Raw genomic sequence first — 22261 nt, 5'->3', positions numbered from 1 at the left:
CTCCCTCCCAATCCTGTTTGGACATTATTTGTGCCGTTTCTAAGAAGAGGATTCAGAAGTGTCCCAACTAATGAGATCATTTTTCAGGGTATCTACTTCCCTGTGGGCCATGACTGAAGAAACAGAGGGAAGGAACGATACACCATACCCCTGTATTTCACCATGGTGAACTGCAGAGTAAATTTAGCCCCTTGTAATATAGCAATGGTGCTATGGCTTGAATATTTGTATCCCCCCTACGCCACTCCCCGAATTCATATGGTGTAATCCTAACCCCCAGAGGTGGTGGTATTAGGAGGTGGTGTGTCTGTGTGTGTGTGTGTGTGTGTGTGAGATTAGATTAGATTAGATTAGGAGGGTGGGGCCCTCATGAATGGGGTTAGTGGTGCTAGAAAAGAGATCCCCCGAAGCTCCTTCTGCTCTGTGAGGACACAACGAGAAGTCTGCGACCTGTGATTTTACCCAACCATGCTGGCACCCTGATTGGACTTGCAGCCTCCAGAACTGTGAGCAATAAATTTCTGTTGCTTATAAGCTACCCAGTCTGTGGTATTTTGTTATAGCAGCCCAAATGGACTAAGACGAAGGTTTCCTAACCTGGAGTCCTAACACACATTGAGTGTGTATATGAGTATATTTTTCTGGAGAGAGGACACATAGCTTGTATTACCTATTTATTCATTTAACAATATTTATTATTATTTTTATCTATTGAGGGCCTACTCTATAACCTTAGGCTCCAGGTTAGATGCTGGTAACTGAAACCAGAATAGCTTTTGCTCTCTTGTAGCTTATAGGCTGATGATGGAGACTGACATCAATCAAAGAATCACACACAGATGGCTGTACAACTGCAACTGTGAAAGTGCTGTCAAGGAATGGTACTAGTTCTATGAGAACATGTAATGGGGGAAATTAGCTGGTTAAAGGGGGTTGGGAGGCTTCTTGTGGAAGTGTTTTATCCTTTCAAATAAATAGCTCCTACTATGTGCCAAGCACTGTTCCTGCCCTGGTGATTGAGCAGTGAAGAAAACAAGCCCCTGCACTCATAGAGCTCACATTCTGGTGGAGAAGACAGACAATGGACACATACTGTGTGTGGAAGAATGGTTGCTGTTTACCGAATTGGAGAAGATGGTGGGTGGAGCGCTTCTGGGGAGGAAGGTCAGGAGTTTTATTTTGGACAATCTTAAATTTGAGATGCCAGTTCGATGTCTAAGAGGAGATGTCAGATAGGAGTTGGATAAAGGAGACTGGGATTCAGGGCGGATGTTCAGGCTGGGAGTATGAAATGGGGAGACCTCAGTTAAAAGACGGTATTTAAAGGCACAGGACTCAGAAGATCACTGAGAGAATGAGTGTAGACAGAGAAGAAGTAGGGGGACATAGCCCTGGGAGATTTTACATTTAGAGGTCAGGAGATGAAGACACACCAGAAGGAGGACAGAGGGAGGGGTTGGTCAGGGAGGGAAGAGAAGACAAGGAAAGCTCAGAGAAGAAAGTGATTCAGCAGGGACAGAGGGCTCTGACACATCAGATGTTGATGATCAGTTGAGTAAGCTGAGGACTGAGATGACCGTTGGCTTCGGCAATGTCTTCAGAGCAAGTTCAGAGGAGTGATGGGGATGAAAGCCTACTTGAAATGGTTCAGGAGGGAAAGGGAAGAAGGAGGCAGAGTGGTATGGTAAAAGGAACAGAGAAGTGGGGCAGTACTGGAGGGGGACATGGGTCAAGGGGGACAGCTCTGAACCTGGCCGTCACCCAGTTCTGCCTTTATAATGAACAAATTTACCATTTCTAGCCCTCCAGAGAGACTTCTAGGGACATCAAAGACCTGTCCTCTAGGCCTGTTGTTCTCATGCAGGGCAAACACTGCTCTGTTCTTGACTAGATCCATCCCTTGGTTCATGCAGCCTTCCTCAGCATTAACATGGAGGAAAGAAAGCTGGATACCCCCAGAGGTATAGTCATCTCTTGGTACCTGTGGGGGATTGTTTCCAGGATCCCCCACGGATACCATGCTCCATGGTTGCTCCCTCATGTAAAATGGCACAATACAGTCGGCCCTCAGTAACCATGGGTTCCACATCAGTGGACTCAACCAACTGTGGGTGGAAAGCTGCAGATTGAAATCCACAAATGCGGAACCTATGGATAGTGGGCCGGCTGTATTTCATCAATGCAATTCCTATCAAATTACCAATGGCATTCTTCACAGAACTAAAACCAAAAAAAATCTTAAAATTTGTATGGAAACATAGAAGACCCTGAATAGCCAAAGCAATCTTGAGGGAAAAAAAATGGAGCTGGAGGGATCAGGCTCCATTACTTCAGACTGTACTACAGAGCTACAGTAATCAAGACAATATGGTACTGGCACAAAAACAGAAATATAGATCAATGGAACAAGATAGAAAGCCCAGAGATAAACCCACGCACCTGTGGTCAACTAATCTATGACAAAGGAGGCAAGAATATACAATGGAGAAAAGACAGTCTCTTCAATAAGTGGTGCTGGGAAAACTGGACAGCTACATGTAAAAGAATGAAATTAGAACACTCCCTAATGCCATACACAAAAATAAACTCAAAATGGATTAAAGACCTAAATGTAAGGCCAGACACTATCAAACTCTTAGAGGAAAACAGGAAGAACCCTCTCTGACATAAATTACAGCGAGATCTTTTTTGACCCATCTTTTAGAGTAATGGAGATAAAAATAAGCAAATGGGACCTAATGAAACTTAAAAGCTTTTCCACAGCAAAGGAAACCATAAGATGAAAAGACAACCCTCAGAATGGGAGAAAATATTTGTGAACGAATCAACGGACAAAGGATTAATCTCCAAAATTTACAAGCAGCTCATGCAGCTCAATATCAAAAAAACAACCCAATCCAAAAATGGGCAGAAGACCTAAATAGACATTTCTCCAAAGAAGATATACAGGTGGCCAACAAACACATGAAAGGATGCTCAACATCACTAATCATTAGAGAAATGCAAATCAAAACTACAATGAGATATTACCTCACACTGGTCAGAATGGCCATCATCAAAAAATCTAAAAACAGCAAATGCTGGAGAGGGTGTGGAGAAAAGGGAACCCTCTTTGTTGGTGGGAATGTAAATTGATACAGCTACTAGAGAGAACAGTATGGAGGTTCCTTTAAAAACTAAAAATAGAATTACCATATGACCCAGCAATCCCACTACTGGGCATATATCCAGAGAAAACCATAACTTAAAAAGACATATGTGGGCTTCCCTGGTGGCGCAGTGGTTGAGAGTCCGCCTGCCGATGCAGGGGACACGGGTTCGTGCCCCGGTCTGGGAAGATGCTACGTGCTGCGGAGCGGCTGGGCCCGTGAGCCATGGCGGCTGAGCCTGCACATCTGGAGCCTGTGCTCCACAACAGTGAGAGGCCACAACAGTGAGAGGCCCGCGTACCAAAAAAAAAAAAAAAAAGACACATGCACCCCAGTGTTCATTGCAGCACTATTTACGATAGCCATGTCATGGAAGCAACCTAAATGCCCATTGACAGGCGAATGGATAAAGAAGATGTGGTACATATATACAATGGAATATTACTCAGCCATAAAAAATGGGTCATTTGTAGAGACACAGATGAACCTAGAGGCTGTCATGCAGAGTGAAGTAAGTCAGAGAAAAACATATCGTCTATTAACGCATATATGTGGAATTTAGAAAAATGGTACAGGTGAACCTGTTTGCAAGGCAGAAATAGAGACACAGATGTAGAGAACAAATGCATGGACACCAAGGGCGGAAAAGGTAGCGGGATGAATTGGGAGATTGGGATTGACATATATACACTAGTATGAATGAAATAGATGACTAATGAGAATCTGCTGTATAGCACAGGCTGTATGGTGGAAACTAACACAACATTGTAAAACAACTATACCCCAATTAAAAAAATAAATAAAAATAAGGAAAAAAAAAAGTGCACAGATGTGGAACCGGTGGAGAGCGGGCCAGCTGTGTTTCATCCGGGTCGTGGAGAAGCCTTGCCACCACCACTAATAGGTTCCCTGCTTTCTTCCTTGTCCCCTTCCCACCTTTCAGTGTTTTTTGCACAAAGCAGCCAGAGTGATCTTTTAAAAATATAAACCAGATCATCTCACTTCCCTTCTTTAAAACCACCAGCATCACCACTTCACACTGGCTTCAACATATACTTAAGGTAAAATCCATTCTTACTCTGGCCCACAAGGCCCTGCGGGGTCTGATTGGCTGCCTCTGTGATTCCAGCTCCACCACTCCCAGCCATCCCCGTCCTGCCTCCCCTGTGACGTTTCTGTCTCCGAGCAGGATGAACTCATTCCTTCCTTAGGGACCTCACATTCCATTTGCTCTGATTTGACCCTTTCGCCCCGTATTTTCTCTTGGCTGTTAGCTCCCTGACAGGTCAACTAATCCTTCCCTGGTCATGTGTCGGAAGCTGCCTGCCCCAGTCAGCGTCAGGCTACTTCACCACTGTTTTCCTTCATAGCAATTATCACTATCTGAAATGATTTTGTGTATTTATTTGTGTAAAGTCTGTTTTCTATTTCTTTCACTAGCCTGTGAGCTCTCTCTGTCTTGCCTAGTACAGTGTCTGCCACAGTGTAGGCACTCAACAAACGTGCCTCAAATATTTAATGAAGGAACAATTCCTGTTACTGCAGGGGTCTGGAAGGTCAGGTCTCCTCCCATCCCCCACAGGATCTCTGGGTAATGCTGGTAAAGTGCTGCTAAATTCTTGCTCTTTGCATTTTTCCCTTTGACTGGATTCTGTTCTTTTTTCAGATTATACTGTCCTTTTGCAAACAGTACTGTTTAGAAAAGGTACATAATTCTCGTTTAGGTTGTACTGTCCTTTTTCTTTAGCAGTCTCGCAAGCCTCCACTCCAAGCCTTACTATTCTTTCACCTTTTGGTCTAGAAAGCACATTACAGATGACTTCCAGAGATAGCAGAGATTATCACGAGTTGATTGAATCATTGTCACTGTCACACTCTTGGTGGGTTCCTCACTCTGGTCACCTGTTGCAAACATGTATTGAAAGCACCTTGTCCTGTGTGTCTGGTCGTGACAGTTGGGGGATCACATTACTTTTTCCTTCCTTCTAAGCTGACCACATAGCCTGGCATCAGAGAAGTAACTATTTATTTCACCCTCTCAGTCCAAGGAGAGCATGGCTTTCACCATGAGCTACGGCAGGCGTCTGTTAGAGCCAGGCTTTTAATAACATCCATTTGTTATCAAGGGAGCAGTCGTAGCAGAATTTCACTTAGAGTCAGTAGGCAATCTTTCCTGTGGTTTCCATGGGGATCTGGTATTTTAGAGCCATTTCTGGGAAGAACATTGAAAAGAAATTGAGGGGCAAAATGTTAATAACGTCACTGTTCTGGCACACACTGTTTCTAGAACCATGGACAATGGATGAGTCACTTCCCACCCAAGGCCCACAGGGCGCAGAGCTGTGTGTGACCTCCTCAGGGCCAGGTGTGGAGGAGACCTAGTGCCTGCACTCAGAATACAGGAAAAATCAGATTTGAGTCCTTAGTCCCCGTTGTAGCTGTGCTTTTGTTAGTCACTTGCTGTGTGACCTTGAGGAAGTCACTTAACCTCTCTGGGCCTTCATTGCTTCACTTAAGAAAGAGTTATTTTGAGGCTCAGATGAGATTGTGTGTGTGTGTCTGAGAGAGAGAGAGGGAATTTTTCATAACTCTGAAAGGTAACGTGTTTTGAATAGCTAACACTTACTGTGTGCCTAGTAGGTGCTAGATAGCCCTTCTAAGTCCTGTATGTGTATTAACCCATTTAATCCTTAAAACAACAATGTAAGGTAGATAACTGTTACTCTCCCCATGTTGCAGATAGGGAAACCAAAGCACAGTGAGTTAAAGTAACTTACCCAAAGCCACATAGCTAGTGAGTGGCAGAGGCAAGGTTTGAATCCAGATAATCCCACGTTAGGACCAGGCTGCCATCATCTTTACCCAGTTCCCAGTTCACCTCCACATTCTGTAAGCAAATTCCAGTTGCTAGAGAGGTGTTCTCTATCGTGGGGCAGGAATGGGGCATCCAGTTTCCCCGTGGCCTGGGCAAAGTGTCTTTCAGAGCTATCTACCTGAATTAACCAACTTTAAAGTTACTGCAAACAATGTTTATCAATTAATTTCAAACTTTTTTAGCTTAAGATTTGTTGGAGAGGTTGTTAAAAAAAAAAAAGGCAGATGCTCAGAACCCTCCCTGAGGGATGCTGATTCAGTAAGCATACCAGTCAGGCTTCAGTTGCAGGTAACAGAAGTCACTCTTGCTGCTTGAAGCCGAAAAGGATTTGATTCAAAGTCACAGAGAAGGGAAGCAAACATTTGGAGAGCAGGGTCATTGGGTGTAGCAGCCAGAGATGCTTCACTACTCCCCCTTGGTGCCTGGACCCATGAATTCTGGCAGCACCGTCATGGCTTACTGCATTCTTTAGGACAGGACCTCAATATCACCAGGTGGTGTCTCCCAGCTGGTACTGTGCCTCAGCCTTCAATAGGTTATTTATTCTACCATCCAGAAGATCAGCTACTTCTGGGTTATGGGGAGCATTGTAAAACCAGAGAATCCTGGGGGTGCCACTTCATTGACTTACTTCTTTTGCTGTAAGTGGATTCGTGATTAGAAGTAATGTTGGCTTTGAGTAAGTCACTTTAACTTACTGTACTTATTTACATGAATCTCCAATGCCAAATTCCATTTCATAGTTTCCTATAATCTGACAGTGGTTGTATTTCCAGATAAATACTTTAGTTAATAGTCATCCTGCTTGTTCCTGATGCTATTGAATGTCAAGAGAACTTACATATAACAGGGATTTTTATTTCAAAACTTGGAATGCACGATGTAGTTCTTAAATATCTTAGGCATTAGGCATTTGTTTTTAATTTAAAAAAAAATTTTATTTTTGACTGTCTTGGGTCTTCGTTGCTGCCCGCGGGCCTTCTCTAGTTGCATCGAGCGGGGGCTACTCTTCATTGAGGTGCGCAGGCTTCTCTTTGCTATGGCTTCTCTTGTGGAGCACAGGCTCCAGGTGTGAGGGCTTCAGTAGTTGTGGGTGGTGGGCTTTAGAGCACAGGCTCAGTAGTTCTGGCGCCCGGGCTGAGTTGCTCCGCGGCATGTGGGATCTTCCCAGACCAGGGCTCAAACCCATGTCCCCTGCATCGGCAGGCAGATTCTTAACTACTGCGCCACCAGGGAAGCCCCGCATTAGGCATTTTTAAGTAAACAAAATTACAAAGAAGTGTTGCTGAACTTGATTACATAATTACCTCATTACGGGAAATAATTATTTTGGTCAGTTCTGAACAATATCAATCCTTACAGGAATTAAACCAGAATAAAATATATACTTGGACTCTTTCCTGAGTATTGAAGGAGAAGCCAGGACTTGTTTTATATGATTACCTCAGGGTGAAACAGAAAAGATATTTAGTGCATCCTTTAAAAAACAATGTCACTTTAAAGTGACCCTTTCGCTTTCCCATCCTCTTAGCTCTGTCAATTAAATGATGTTGCCACTTATTAAACTTCCAGGCATCTTGGAAATTTTCAAAAATAAAAAAATCAATTTGTTTCAAACTCTGTGGAAGGCAATCCAGATAATTTATTTGTAAAAAATGACCTATGCGCATACCTTTGGCTTAGTAATTCCCCTTCTAGGAAGTTATCTTACAGATATACTGCACATATGTAAGATGATGGATAAACCAAGGTTACTCGGTGTAACAACAAAACATTGGAAACCACCTACCGGCTCACCCACTGGGGACTGATGAAATGAGTTATAATATAGCTATGGAAGAAAACATTATGAAGCTATGAAAACAAATGAGGAAGGTTATGTTTCTTACGCTGAGTAGTGGTGTTTTTATTCTTTATCTTAAGCTTATGTTATATTCTTTTGCATGTATTAGATATTTAGTAAAATTAAATTTAAAAAGCAAGTGAAAAAGTGCATTAAAAGAGAAAAAAATACGTATTTGTGCAGAATATCCAACATCCAAAACAAACTGGTAATGTTAGTGGCCTCTGGACAGGAGAACTGGGTGGCTGGTGTCAGAGGAGGGAGGGAAACTTCATCATATATCCCTTTGTGTTTTTAAGAGTCGTGAGCCCCGTGAATATATTACTCATTAAAAATAAAAAATGTATAAACCACACCTTCCCTCACTCAAACGTTTACCCACATGACTTTTTTTTTTTAATAAACAAACACAGCTTTTAACACGTACAGCCTCAGATGTTGTCTGTAGTGAAAGCTGCATTGACCAGCAGCACAAAAAACCGGGATGTGTGGCGCACACTTACAGAGATTGCTGGCAGTGTTCACGTGACGAGAGACTGAGGAACGAGGAAGAATTCCCCAAATTGTTTTTCTATTATACTGCTCTTAGCCTTTTGTCCAGCTGTTCTAACCTTTGATTTGACTGCTGTGAATAAAGGTGAGACCTTTAAATGACTGGCTGGCGAGCTGTTTGTGCACTGGTGAAGGGTGTTTCGGTGCCTTATATGGCTTTGAGCTGCAGTTTGGGTGCAGGAAGGCTCAGGAAGCATGAGCTCATGCAGAGAGAAAACCTTCTTAGTAGATGTCTCTAGATTTCTCTTAAGAATCTTAAAATTACCCCTTGCGGGAACCCATAGTGATAGCCAACATTTATTGGGCACTCATTTTGTAGCAGGCACTGGTCAAAGCTACTGATTGTGTATAAAATGATTAATCCTTGGACTTCTCTGGTGGCGCAGTGGTTAAGAATCCGCCTGCCAATGCGGGGGACATGGGTTCGAGCCCTGGTCTGGGAAGATCCCACATGCTGCAGAGCAACTAGGCCCGTGCGCCAGAACTACTGAGCCTGTGCTCTAGAGCCCGCGAGCCACAACTACTGAAGCCCGTGCACCTAGAGCCCATGCTCCGCAACAAGAGAAGCCACCGCGATGAGAAGCCTGCGCGCCACAACAGTAACCCCCGCTCCCTGCAACTAGAGAAAGCCCGCGTGCAGCAACGAAGACCCAATGCAGCCAAAATTAAATAAATAAATAAATTTATTTAAAAAGAAAAGATTAATCCTTACAACAGCCTTATGAAGTAGAGATTATTATTATCTCTGTTTCCCAGATGAGGAAACACATGTGGACAATGTTTCCAAAGGAGCACAGTTACTACTCAAACGAACTCCAGAATTACTAGCCCCTAAGATGACAGTCCAGTCACATTGGAATAAATCCAAAGGCGAAATTAGGGCACTGCTTCTCAAGCTGGTCTCAGGGCTGAGATGCTGGGTGGATTATAAAAGTGAGAGCCTAGGGAAGTAATGGGGTGGCCTGTCTTTGGAATGTGGGGTGTCTTTACTGCATGAGAGCCTCAAACCTCAAGATGAGATTCAGGGCTTAATCTTGTAGGAAAAAAAGGGGCCAGGGGGGCAAGCTCTTAAACAGGGGAGAGATGTAGGGAAACTAGCATCTTGTAGGGTGTCCTTGAGCTGTGATTGTCAGGTGGGGGCTGGCAGAGGGGAGACCAGAGGGAAGAGGCCTCCGCATGCAAACAGATGGGGGTCAGGACTATGGAGACCATCATGGAAATGGGAGGAAGGATGGGTCTGGGAGATTTTGTTTTGAGGATTTGGTTGGGCTCACACCAGTTGAAGGTTGATGAGGAAACGAGGAGATAAGAGCATGCTTAAGATACTCTGTCATGCAGGGGTGCATAGAGGAGATGCTTCATCACACTTTTATGTTCGGGTGCGTTTAATGCATCCGCCACATACTCTGCTCAGGGCTTCCCGAGTGTTGCATTTGTCCGCCAAAACAGTTCTTCTAGAAGGTGTAGCAGATGCTGTCAATCCCTCCCTCCCCTATAGTGCCCATCTCCCCTTACTCTTCCTCACCTGAGTGAGGCCCTTGTGCATCCGTGAAGGGCTTTCCCTGGTCCTAATGCACTTGGCCCTGGCTCAGGCAGGCTGGAAGCAGGGAGGACTTAACACGCCCAGAGCAGCCTTCAGCTGCTGATGTGCTGGAGCTGGTGGGTAAATGCTTCTGCTTTTTTTCTCCTCAAAGGGTAGAGCTCTGAGTGGGGTGCTGCACCCTCTCCCAGGCATCCCCAGCAGGGTCGAGCCCCCCCCAGCCACTCAACACCTGCTCAGCAACCTGCTTTCTTGCCTCTCCTGACTCACTTCCCCACCCCTTGCTGTGCTTCCTGGGATCCCCCGTCTCAAGGTCTGCTTTCCCAGCCTAAGGCAGTTGACAGATGATACTAGCTAGGCCCAGAGAGGTTATTTCACTTCTTCAAGCTTACAAATCCAGTGTGTAGGAAATCTAGGATTTTAATTCAGCTCTTCTAAACCCAGTGGGCTCCTGAGGTTATTTTCTGCTAACCATGTTTTTTATCTGCTGTAACAACTCCCTGAGTCTTTTTACATGTCTGGCTTTCCTACTAGAGTCTGGCCAGTTAGACTCCAGTATAAACTAATAAACGGCAGAAACTATGATCCCGATCATTTTGTAACCAAGATCAACAAGAACAGTGACTTTCACAGACAGATGCTCAGTGAGGATTTGTTGAAAGGAAGAGACGGAGCAAGAGGAAGGCAGAGGCAAAGGCAGGGGGGTGCACGACATTGGAGCTAGGATGAGAGTCTCCAGGCATCCTGGCCTGGGCCCTGAGGGCGACTTGCCTCGAAGGAGACCATGGTGAGAGGGTCAAAAGCAGAAGACCCAGAGGAGGCACAGCAGCGAGCAGAAAAATTGGTGGAGAACTAAAAAAATACTTTTTCTGGAAATCACTTACGAGGAAAGATAAACCTAACGAAATAGTCCTTTTCAGTGCATGTAAGGGGAGTTTTTGTTTTTAATTTATTTTTTGTTTTTAATATGAGATGAGTAATCTTAGCTTTGTAGGAAAAACATAAGATGGGTTCTCACCCAAGAGTAAGCTCTACAAATCAGATACTCCAGGGCAGTATTTTTCAAACTGTGCTTTACGAGGCAGTAGGACTTCTGAGGATCTCTCAAGAAGAGGCTAGTAGATCATAAAAATTGATTAATACTTACTGAACTTTAATTAGACCAGGGGCCAAGCACTAGGCTGTGTGTTGGGCTGCATTATGGCATTTAGCCCCCCGTTACCCTTTGGTAGTTCCGCTGTCATCCCTGCCCCACAGATGAGGAGGCTGATGCTCAAAGTGGTCACCCAGCTGGTAAGTGAACCGGGTGGGACTTAGCCCCCGGGTTATCTGACTCTGGAGCCCATGACCTTCACAGGCAAGGCTGTAGGTACCCTCCTCCCCACCCCTTGCCAACCACACTCTCCCTCCACCAGAACTGAAGCTCAGGTTTTGACACGGGGACAGCAAGCTGGGGAATGGGAACTACACTGTTGGTCAGGGGTTTGGAGAGAGTGCATTAAAATGTGCCACACTTTGCCTTCTCTAGAAGTCTTGGAGCTTTGCTTTCCCACTGTGCAGGAGAGTCTTAAAAATGCATTTTGATGAATGCATTCTGCTCTCTTGGTACACAAGGGGGAGCATTGAGCACAGGAATGGGAATAACATTGCTACAGGGAGTGAGTTCTTGCTCTTTACCGGAAAGAGTTTCTCTCTTTCTCTTTCTCTCTCAATAGGATTTCCTAAGAACAAAACCAGTTTTCTGCCTAATCACAATACTATTATCATCATGTCCAAGAAGTTAATATTGATGAAACCATATTATCTAATACATTGTCTATATTCAGATTTCCCCAGATATCGCTGAGATGTCCTTTATTGCTTTTTCTTTTATTTTGATCCAGAATCAATTTTGTATTCTCTTAATATTAGATCATGGTCATTTTTCTGAAATATTTTGGTACAAAATGTTCATAATTTTTACTGGCTATTTACTATCCCATGAAGCTGGTTTGTCATGATTTATTAATAAATTTCTCTTTGGTTATTCCTGTTATAAGCATAACATGGTGTTAAGCGGGGCTTTTCCTTTCTCAATTTTGACTCAGGCACCAATTCAATAGATACCAGATTGCAAAGTGAGAGTGAGACTGATAATCATATATGGCATTCACCAAGTGTCACAGGCCAGGTTCCTCGGAAAAGCCTCCTGATGGAGATTTTTGTACGGGAGGTTTATTGAAGAGTGTTTGGGGATCAACACCTATGGAGGAATAAAAGAAGTAGCGCTGGAAGAAGGAATAGTTGAACTTTGATGCAGTAACTACAAAGACCTCAGCTGGCCCTCTGCTAGCTCTGGAGCTGAGATGGTCTTGCAGAATTGTTCCCTATTGGGGCAAGGAGATTGGGTGTTTTTACCTCTACACAGACCAGTCATTGGATGCAGATTGCCCCTGGGAAGTGGCCATGACCTTGGGTAAGATAGCTAGCTTAGACCAATTTTCAAGGAGACTCAGGTTGGCAGTGAGGGCCTCAGTCCTGTGGGGAGATCTGGGCAGAGACCACAGTATCCACTACACCAGGGGAATTCTCATGGACCTGTCTTCTAAGTCCTGGATCCCTGCAGCCAGACTGAATACACTAGTGGGCGTGTGGAAATGGGCGGAGGGTGGAGAGATGCTATTGGAGAGAGCATTGCATGTTGGGACTCCTCCCTCCCTCCCCAGGGGAAAGGCCTGGACGCTACCTCCTTACCTGAAAGTGTGTGATGGGGGCTTCCTCAGGACCACATATTGAGCTTGAGATTTTTTTTTCTACTGTTGGGGGAAAAGAGAAGTGGCTAGACTGGCCTGTGGCAGCAGGACACAGAGGGTGATGTTTGGTTTTGCCCTCCCAGGGTTTGTTGGGGCAAAGGATGAGAGAGTGTTTCCTAGGACTCAAATGTGAGTCACTTGGGAGAGAGAGTACTAGGCTAGAGCTATTTTTAAAAATATATTTTAAAAAAGTCCTCTAAGACTCACAAGAAGTTGCAAAAATAAAACAGAGAGTTCCCGTGTGCCCTTCACCCAGCTTTCCCCAATGATAACATCTTATATAACCATAGTGCATTTTCAAAACTAGGGAATTGACATTGACATTGGTACAGTGTCTTGGTTTTTATCATTTTTTACATTCACGTGTGTATGTATTACTATGAAATTTTATCACATGTATAGATTTGTAGATTTATGTAATTACCACCATAGTCAGGATACATAGTTGCCCTATAACTAGGAAGAAACTCCCTCACACTCCATCTTTGCAGTTAGACCCTCCAGTGGACCCTATTCCCTGGCAATGACTAATCTCTTCTCCATCACTATAATTTTATCATTTTCAAGAGTGTTACATAGTAGAATCATGCAGTGTGTAACCTTTTGAGATTGGCTTTTTTCACTCAGCAGAAATAACAGCCTTGAGTTCCAGCCATGCTGTTGCACGTATCAATAGTTCATTCTTTTTTATAGCTTAGTAGTATTTAATCGTATACCTATATACAGTTTATCCAGTCCCAGTGGGAGTCATTTTAAGTCCTGCCCAGCATGCTTTCTGGGAGGGTGAGAGGAAATCAAATGATGAAGTCTGAATGGAGAGGATTGCCAGGGAGCCTGGGGCAGAGGGGGTGGTGGCAGCTGAGAGGGAATGCTTCTCCTTTGTCCTGAGAGTTAAAACTGGAGCGGTCCCCAGAGATGCGGATCTCCAGAGATCCCATGAAAAGTGCACAAGCAAGAGGCAGTTTTTTATAGCTTTGAAGCCCAGAGAGCACGAAGTTGGCTTACGATGGTGCCAGTCACAAGCCAATTAAAGTATTTCCAGGCATAACCATTTCCCTCTACACCATTGGTACTTTGACATGGGATCCAGAACAACAGCTAGTGAGTGGGGGAAGGAATGTGAAAGAGTCGTGGAAGAGAGCAGAAATTGCATATGAGACCCCCTTCCCCCCTTCCCCCCCCACCCCGACACCTTTCACTGAACAGCTGGCTCTAGCTGGGAAGGGGGGGGGAAAGCGTTGGGATGAAACTGAATTGTTGATTAATATAATGACCTGACACATGGAATTACTCTATTAAGACCATGTTTGTGACTTGATGTGACATCAGACTGTCATTACTTGGAAGTGACCAGAGCAGGCAGGGTCCTGCAATAGTTGTCGTCTGGAGTCAAGGACAAGCCCCTTTTTTCCTCCTAATGGCACTCCCCCTCAAATGAATAAATTTTTGGAGGGATGGTGGGAGAAAAACAAAGTATGTTTTGATTATGTCCACCAGCAGTTACATAAATAACTTGGAAATAAACATCTTTTATACATAAGCCTTTTTTTTCTTTTATAGTATACTTCGAGCAGATTCCTGGAAATGGGGTTAATAGGTTAAAGGGCATGGATATTTCTGTGATTCTCAAAACATATTGCCAAGTTACTTTTCTAAAGGTTTGTACCAATTTACCTTCCCACCAGATAATGCGTGGAAGTTAGTATCATAAGATTGTTAGTATAATGGGGTTTACATGCTATTTCATGTTTGGAATAATTTTTAAAGTGCTTTTGTAATATGACACTTTTTGCATTAGGTGTTTTATCAATCTCTTTAAACTTGACATTAATATCTTGAATGCAGAATATTGTTAAGGGTCTGATTTAATAAGTTGATTACTGGCTATTCACATTCAGCTTCCAGGGGATTCCCTGGCGTACTTAGAAGAAGACCAAATCCTGTAGGATTTGTGGGCAAGAAAGAAAGGGAGAGGTGAAGCCCAGATGATCAGTGAATACAAGAGGCAGGTTCAACAGCCATGAGTGAGAGGTAAACAAATGAAGCAAGGGACCAGGAGCAAGGAGATGGCCATGAGGTCAAGAGGTGAAGTGGAAATGGACCTTGGGAGACAAAGATTCTAGCACAGGCCCCAAACAAGGAAATACGCCTTCCTCCCAACCCCCAAATATCAATGAATTCAAAATTTATTTTTTTAAAAAAACCATAACATTTACTATCTTAACCATTTTAAGTATACAGTTCAGTAGTGTTCAGTATATTCACACTGATGTGAAATAGATTTGTAGAACCTTTTCATCTTGCAAAATGGACATTTTTACCCATTGAAGAAAAACACCCTTTTCCTTTCTCTCCCCAGCCCCTGGTAGCCACCATTTATTTATTGTTTCTATGAGTTTGACTACTTTAGATACCTGATATAAGTGGAATCATGCTGTATTTGTCTTCTTTTGTGACTGGCTTATTTCACTTAGCATAGTGCCCTTGAGGTTCATCCATGTTGTATAGCACTTGACAGGATCTCCCTCCTTTTTAAGGCTGAATAATATTCCATTGTATGTATATACCACATTTTGTTCATCCATTCATCTATCAATTGATATTTGGGTTGCTTCCATCTTTGGCTATTGTGAATAGTGCTAAAGCATGGGTGTGCAAATACCTCTTCAAGAACCTGATTTCAATTCTTTTTTTTTAAAATTTCAATTCTTTTGAATATATATCCAGATGTAGGTTGCTGGGTCACATGGTAGTTCTATTTTTAATTTTTTGAGGACCTGCCATAACTGTTTTTTATGGTGTTTTACATGTTTTTTACCGTTTACAATCCCACCAACAGTGCACAAGTGTTCCAATTTCTCCTCATTCTCACCAACACTTGTTATTTTCTGTTTTTTTTTTTTTAATAGTAGCCATCCTAATGGGTGTGAGGTGGTACCTCTCTATGATTTTGACTTGCATTTCCCTTAAGATTAGTGATGTTAAGCGTCTTTTCATATGCTTGTTGGCTGTTAGCATATCATCTTTGGAGAAATGTTTATTCAAGTCCTTTGCTCATTTTAAAATCAGGTTATTTGATTTTTTTGTTGTTGAGTTGTAGGAGTTCTTTATATATTCTGGATATTAACTCCTTATCAGATTCATGATTTGCAAACATTTTCTCCCATTCCATAGGTTGGCTTTTAACTCTATTGATTGTGTCTTTTCATGCACAAAATTTTAAAGTTTGATGTAATCCCATTTGTCTACTTTTGCTTTTGTTGCCTGTGCTTTTGCTGTCATATCCAAGAAATCATTGCCAAGTCCAATGTCATAAAGCTTTTTCCCTGTGTTTTCTCCTAGGAGTTTTACAGTTTTAGATTTTTAAGTCTTTAATCCATTTTTAGTTAGTTTTTGTGTATGCTGTAAGATAAGGTTCTGACTTCATTCTTTTCCCTTTGGATGTCTAGTTTTCCCAACACCATTTGTTGAAGAGACTGTTCTTTCCCCTTTGATATTAGCAACCTTGTCAAAAATCATCAATTGTTATTATTTTTTAATCAATGGAAAAATAATAACAAGATCACAGAATTCTTCTTTTGTGACGTATATTTGGGACATATAGTGACTACTTGAGTGAGGTGGAGAGGTCCAAATAAAAAACATAAAAATGTGAATAAAACTTTGAGACTGTTGGATGGGGACCTTGTAACACCTTTTCTTAAGATGTCATCAGTGCCAACGGGCAACAGTTGATTGATAAACTAATTATTTCACCAAATAAGTGATTATTGAGTGCCTACTATACAGACACTAACCAGGCCAAGGGAATACAGGTGTATATAGGAGACAAGTCCCTGCTATGTGTGTTTCTGTGTAGGATCTCATTTTCTGTTAGCAGCATCAACAAAAATGTGTGTGCTGGCCCTACCTCTGCAAGGAATTTGGAGAGGTAAAAGAGACTGTGAGATGCTGTCCATGCTGTGAAGGGCCCGTGTGAGCTTATTCTTACCGTGGCCCCAGATACCCTTCATGTCCACTGCTCTTTGCTAAGGATTAATACCTGATGAGATGGACCCATTTTGTAGCTTGGAGAGTGAAAGGGATGAGGGCTTAAAGGCTGGGGCTTACGTCCAGATGTCTGAAGGAGTCTGTGTTCCATCTGAAGCTGCTCTCTGTAGGACTATTTCTCAGGGTCTCCCCAGAAGTATCCCACTCTGGTTGAAACCAAAGGTTCATTTCAATAACCTAAGTGCTCCATTCAAGAAACACAGAAAATAGGGTAATGTCCCTTTTCTGTTCTACAGTTCAGTTTAGGATACCACGACATTGAATTAGTTGTTGTGCCTCTTTAGTCTCCAGTAGTCTGTGACAGTTTCTCAATCTTTCTTTGTTTTTCATGACCTTGACAGTTTTGAGGAGAACTGGGCATGTATTTTGTAGAGTGTTGGGCCCAGTCACTTTAAAAAAAAATTTTTATTGGCATATAGTTGATTTACAATGTTATAATCGTTTTTAATGCATTATTTTGTGGTCTTCCTAGAGCCCAGAGTTAAAGCACTTCTCAAGTTATTCATAAAGGTAGTTTTCTAGGTTGGATAGACCTGAATGGACCCTTGTAACTCATACAATAATTTTAAAAATCCATTGCCCAGAAGGGAAAACTGCAGGTATGAGTCACCCTGACAGAGTCCAGCATTGGCCAGGTTTATATCTGTTTGGTTTTACATTATAGCCGATCTGTTAGGGTCTTGGAAGGAAAATCTAAGATACACTCAGCCAGGATTTTGAAGACAATTTAATGAAGGGACTGTTAACCCAGGTGAGTCAGTGTCTTAGCTTGAGCTTCTATAAAAATATCATAGATTAAGTGGCTGAAAGTACAGATGTTTATTTCTCACAGTTCTGGAGGCTGGAAGTCTAAGACCAGAGCCTTGGTGAGGGCTCTTTTCCTGGCTTGCAGATGACTGCCCTCTTTCTCCTCGCATAGAGGCGGACGAAAGCTCTGGTCTCCCTCTCTCTCTTTTTTTAAAAAATACTTATTTATTTATTTTGGTCGTGCCGGGTCTTAGTTGCGGCACATGGGATCTTTGTTGCGGCATGTGGTATCTTTTAGTTGCAGCATGCAGACTTCTTAGTTGCGGCATGCAGACTCTTAGTTGCAGCATGCATGTGGGATCTAGTTCCCTGACCAGGGATCAAACCCGGACCCCCTGCATTGGGAGCGCAGAGTCTTACCCACTGGACCACCAGGGAAGTCCCTCTGGTCTTTCTTTCTCTGCTTAAAAGGGCACTTATCCCACTATGGGGACCGCACCCTCATGACCTAATCTACGCCTAATTACCTCCCAAATGTCCCACCTCCAAATACCATCACATTGTGGGTTAGAGCTTCAACATATGAAATTCGGGGGGTGGGGGGACAGAAGCAAGCAGCTCATAATAGGCAGGGATAAAAAGAACCAATAGGGGTGTTGAGGCTCTCAGGGACTGGCAGCAGAGGGAAGCTGTTCCACACCAAGGCCTGAAGGAGCAGGGGAGGAAATTGTATCATGGATCTCAGAGCTGCAGATGGCAGTTGTGAGTTGGGCAGGGGCCCAGCAGGAGCTGTAGTAGTAGAGATATGAAGACATTGCCAGAACATTGAGGCGGGAGAGAGCAGGAAATATCCAACCTTCCATGTCCTTTCCTCCAGTTCCCAGTTGTTGTCACCCTTTGGCCAAACCCAACCAGAAGCTAAGGGCAAAGGAGCCTGGACATTGCAGTCCTTCATAATCAGCCCCTCCAGGCCACACAGAAGGGTAGGGAATGGAGGAGAGTGTGTGTAAATGGTGAATAGCCAGCACAGATACTTAAAAGTGTACCTATGTTGACTCTATCCATTTATTTAGTAATGCAAACTTTCAGAGGGCAGAAACACGACCTTTTTGTAAACTAAGCAATTGTATACATTTCCTAGGGCTGCATGCATAACGAAGTATCACAAACTCTGTGGCTTAAAATAACAGACACAAATTCTAACAGTTCTGGAAGCTCGAAGTCTGAAATCAAGGTGTCATCAGGGCCACGCTCCCTCTGAAACCGGTAGGGGAGAATCCTTTCTTGGCTTTTCTAGCTTCTGATGGTTACACTCCTTGGCTTGTAGATGCATCATTCTAGTCTCTGTCTCCAAGGTCACATTGTCCTCTCCCTGTGTGTTTCTGCTTCCTCTTCTTCTAAGGAGACTAGCCATATTGGGTTAAGGGCCACCCTACTCCAGTATGACCTCATCTTTTTAAAAAAAAATTTTTTTTTAATAGTTTATGATGAGCAAATCTTACTGTTTTCTTTGTTGTTTTTTTTAAAATTAATTTTTATTGGAGTATAGTTGCTTTACAATGTTGTGTTAGTTTCTGCTGTACAGCAAAGTGAATCAGTTACACGTATATGTATATCCCCTCTTTTTTGGATTTTCTTCCCATTTAGGTCACCACAGAGCACTGAGTAGAGTTCCCTGTGCTATATAGTAGGTTCTCATTAGTTATCTATTTTATACATAGTAGTGTATATATGTCAATCCCAATCTCACAGTTAATCCCCCCCACCCCCAGTATCCATAAGTTTGTTCTCTACATCTGTGTTTCTATTTCTGCTTTGCAAATAAGTTCATCTGTACCATTTTTCTAGATTCCACATATAAGCAATATTATACGATATTTGTTTTTCCCTTTGTGACTTACTTCACTCTGTATGACAGTCTCTGGGTCTCTCCATGTCTCTGCAAATGTCGCCATTTTGTTCCTTTTTATGGCTGAGTAATATTCCTTTGTATATATGTACCACATCTTCTTTATCCATTCTTCTGTTGATGGACATTTAGGTTGCTTCCATGTCCTGGGTATTGTAAATAGTGCTGCAGTGAACATTGGGGTGCATGTATCTTTTTGAATTATGGTTTTCTCTGGGTATATGCCCAGGAGTGGGATTGTTGGGTCATATGGTAGTTCTATTTTTAGTTTTTTGAGGAACCTCCAAGTATGACCTCATCTTTTTTATTTTTATTTTTTTTTGACCTCATCTTAAATAAACTAGTTACATCTTAAGTGACTCTATTTCCAAACAAGGTCAAATTCTGAAGTTGTGAATGGACATGAGTTCAGGGGGACACCCCACTACACTAGTGAAATTCTTTTTTTTTTTCAGTTGAGGAGAAGGAGGCAGAACAAATAATTTGTCTAGGTCACAGAAAGTGGTTGAGCTGAGTTTAGAAGCATATTTTTAACTATTAATTAGCCAAAATGTCTTCCTCCTTCCCCTCTGCCTGCCCCCTTGCCAGCCACCAACCCGGTACTTTCATTACTTATTTTCTCATTCAAGGACAACTTGGATGTTAGTTGACCTTAATTTCAGTGGACAAAAATGACTGGGTTTGTTGGCTATTGGGTGGAGGGATGTGTGGGGAAAAGAAAAATCTCTCAGCCTCCTTGAGATTTACTTTTCTTTTTGTTTGTAAAATAGCAAAAATGAAACCTATCTCATTTAGTGGTTGTGAGCATTAAATAAAACCAATTTGTGAGAAAGTGCTTGGCAGAGTCTTCCAAAGCGTGCATGCAACCCTGAGGAATTTTATAGACAAAATTTCAGAGAGTAAAGAGGACATTATTCATGCATGGTGTTAATTAATTTATATTCTTGAATTTCTGCATTGTTGACATGCCTTCAAGTCTTAGACAAATGAACAAGAAACAGAAGTAGTGTAGCACAGATCTTCAGCATTGCCTATAAGTTTAGGTTGCTATTTAGCGTCTTTCAAACAGTAAGTAATTTACTTTCATCCTCTGTGCTAGGTTATAGCAAAAGTTGATGTCATATCTCTTGCTATTTACCAGCAAAATTACTTTGGTCATGTTGCTTAGCTTTATGATCTTGCGTTGTAAAGGTTAAAAGGAAACACACACACACAGAGGAAGGAACACATACAAGGTCCTACTACAACTCCTGGTACATTAAAGGTGATCAGAAATTGAAAGTTAAAAAATTTTTTTATCACATTATTATTACTATTAGTGTTATTAATATCATTGATATGCACAGGAATCGAGTTATAGATACTTGGCTAATGAACTTTTTTTTAACTTTTAAAAATTTTGAACTAATTTTAGACTTAAAGAAAAGTTACAAAAATAGTACAGAGAATTCCTATATATGCTTCACTAGCTTTCCCTAATGTTAACATCTTAACTAACCACAGTATGATGATCAAAACCAGGAAATTAAGATTGATATAATACGATTAAGTAAATTACAGATCTTACTTGAAATTGCTTGTTTTCCTGTTTAACTTTCCAATTTCCTATAGCGATCCAGTGAATTTATGAGACGAGACTAGCTTAGTCTTCTGTAATGTAGTTTTTTATTGTGTTTCATGATCTCGACACTTTTGAAAAGAACTTACCGGTTACTTTGTGGAATGTCCTTCAATTTGGGTTTGTGTTTTCTTTGATTAAACTGAGGTAATGCAGTTTCGGCAAGGATACCTCAGAAGTAATGTTACATCTTCCACCATGTACCATATCAGGAGGTACATGATGCCAATATATTTTATAACTGGTGTTGCTAACCTTGACCTCTTGGTTAAAGTGGTACTGTCAGGTTTCTCCATTTTAAGTTACTGTTTTACCTTTTGTAGCTAACAAATATCTTGGGGAGATACTTTGAGACTATGAATATATCCTGTTTCTCATACTTTTGCACACTTGTTCTAGCATCTATGGAGGATTCTTGCCAGCAACAGTTACTAATGTGGTATTTGCTTACTGGAGATTTTCTATTTCCTTCATGCCTATGTTTATTAATTGGAATTCCTCTCTAGGGAAGAGTTGTTCCTTCTCCCCCACTTATTTATATTAGAATGAGCTTATACACATTTTATTTTATGGGTTATAATCTGATACTGTCATTATTAATTTTGTTGCTCAAATTGTTCCAGCTTTGGCCACTAGGAGCATAATCAGGCTGGCTCCCGTATCCTTTCAACATGCTCTATCATTTGTTTGTACCTTCTTACGTTATGGCACTTCCTTCTTTTTCTAAGCTCATCTTGCATTTTCCTTGCCCCAACCCTGGAATCAACCTTTTTTCCGAAAAGCACTAGTTCCTTCTATTGGAGGATGAATTTAGAAACCATGATCTTGGTGGTGGGTGTGCTCATTGCTACTGGGGTGTCATTGTTTCTAGGTCCTCTCAGTGGACAGAGCTAGGAAATATGTATATGTATACTAAACACACACACATCTACATTTATTTCAGTATGAATCTGTATAAATATGAAAAGCCATAATGAATGTTTTCATTCTAAAGTAAATGCATGAGTATGTGTAAGGTACGCTTCAATTCGTCTTCCCCAAATAAGGAGAACATTACAGTATTGCTTGTTTACTTGTAATAAACAGTCAGTAGTACTTGTTTACTTTAAGTTTTGAATTTTTTTCTTTTTCTTTTTTTGCGGTACGCGGGCCTCTCACCGCTGCGGCCTCTCCCGTTGTGGAGTAC

At 42.1% G+C, this 22261-nt stretch overlaps 1 protein-coding gene across 4 annotated transcripts in view; it reads left to right on the top strand.

The window, feature by feature from the left end:
- Positions 1 to 22261, top strand: part of NTAQ1 (N-terminal glutamine amidase 1) — a 211650-nt gene that overhangs the window by 19819 nt on the left and 169570 nt on the right. Inside the window, exon 6 of one of the 4 annotated variants that reach the window (XM_089898754.1) lies at positions 88 to 22257. The exons of the other annotated variants lie outside the window; for them this stretch is intronic. Within the exon in view, the coding sequence (XP_089754880.1) occupies positions 88 to 113 (26 nt within the window). The 3' untranslated portion in view covers positions 114 to 22257. Of the gene's footprint in view, positions 1 to 87; positions 22258 to 22261 lie in introns of those variants that run through there. 4 annotated transcript variants of the gene reach the window in all.

The sequence above is a fragment of the Delphinapterus leucas genome, chromosome 17, assembly GCF_059928025.1.
Source record: "Delphinapterus leucas isolate spDelLeu-1000000601 "Yukka" chromosome 17, BTC_Dleu_Yukka2, whole genome shotgun sequence".
Taxonomy (NCBI): Eukaryota; Metazoa; Chordata; class Mammalia; order Artiodactyla; family Monodontidae; genus Delphinapterus; species Delphinapterus leucas.
Note: the sequence above shows the minus strand (reverse complement) of the source record. Positions and strands in the feature narration are given on the sequence as shown.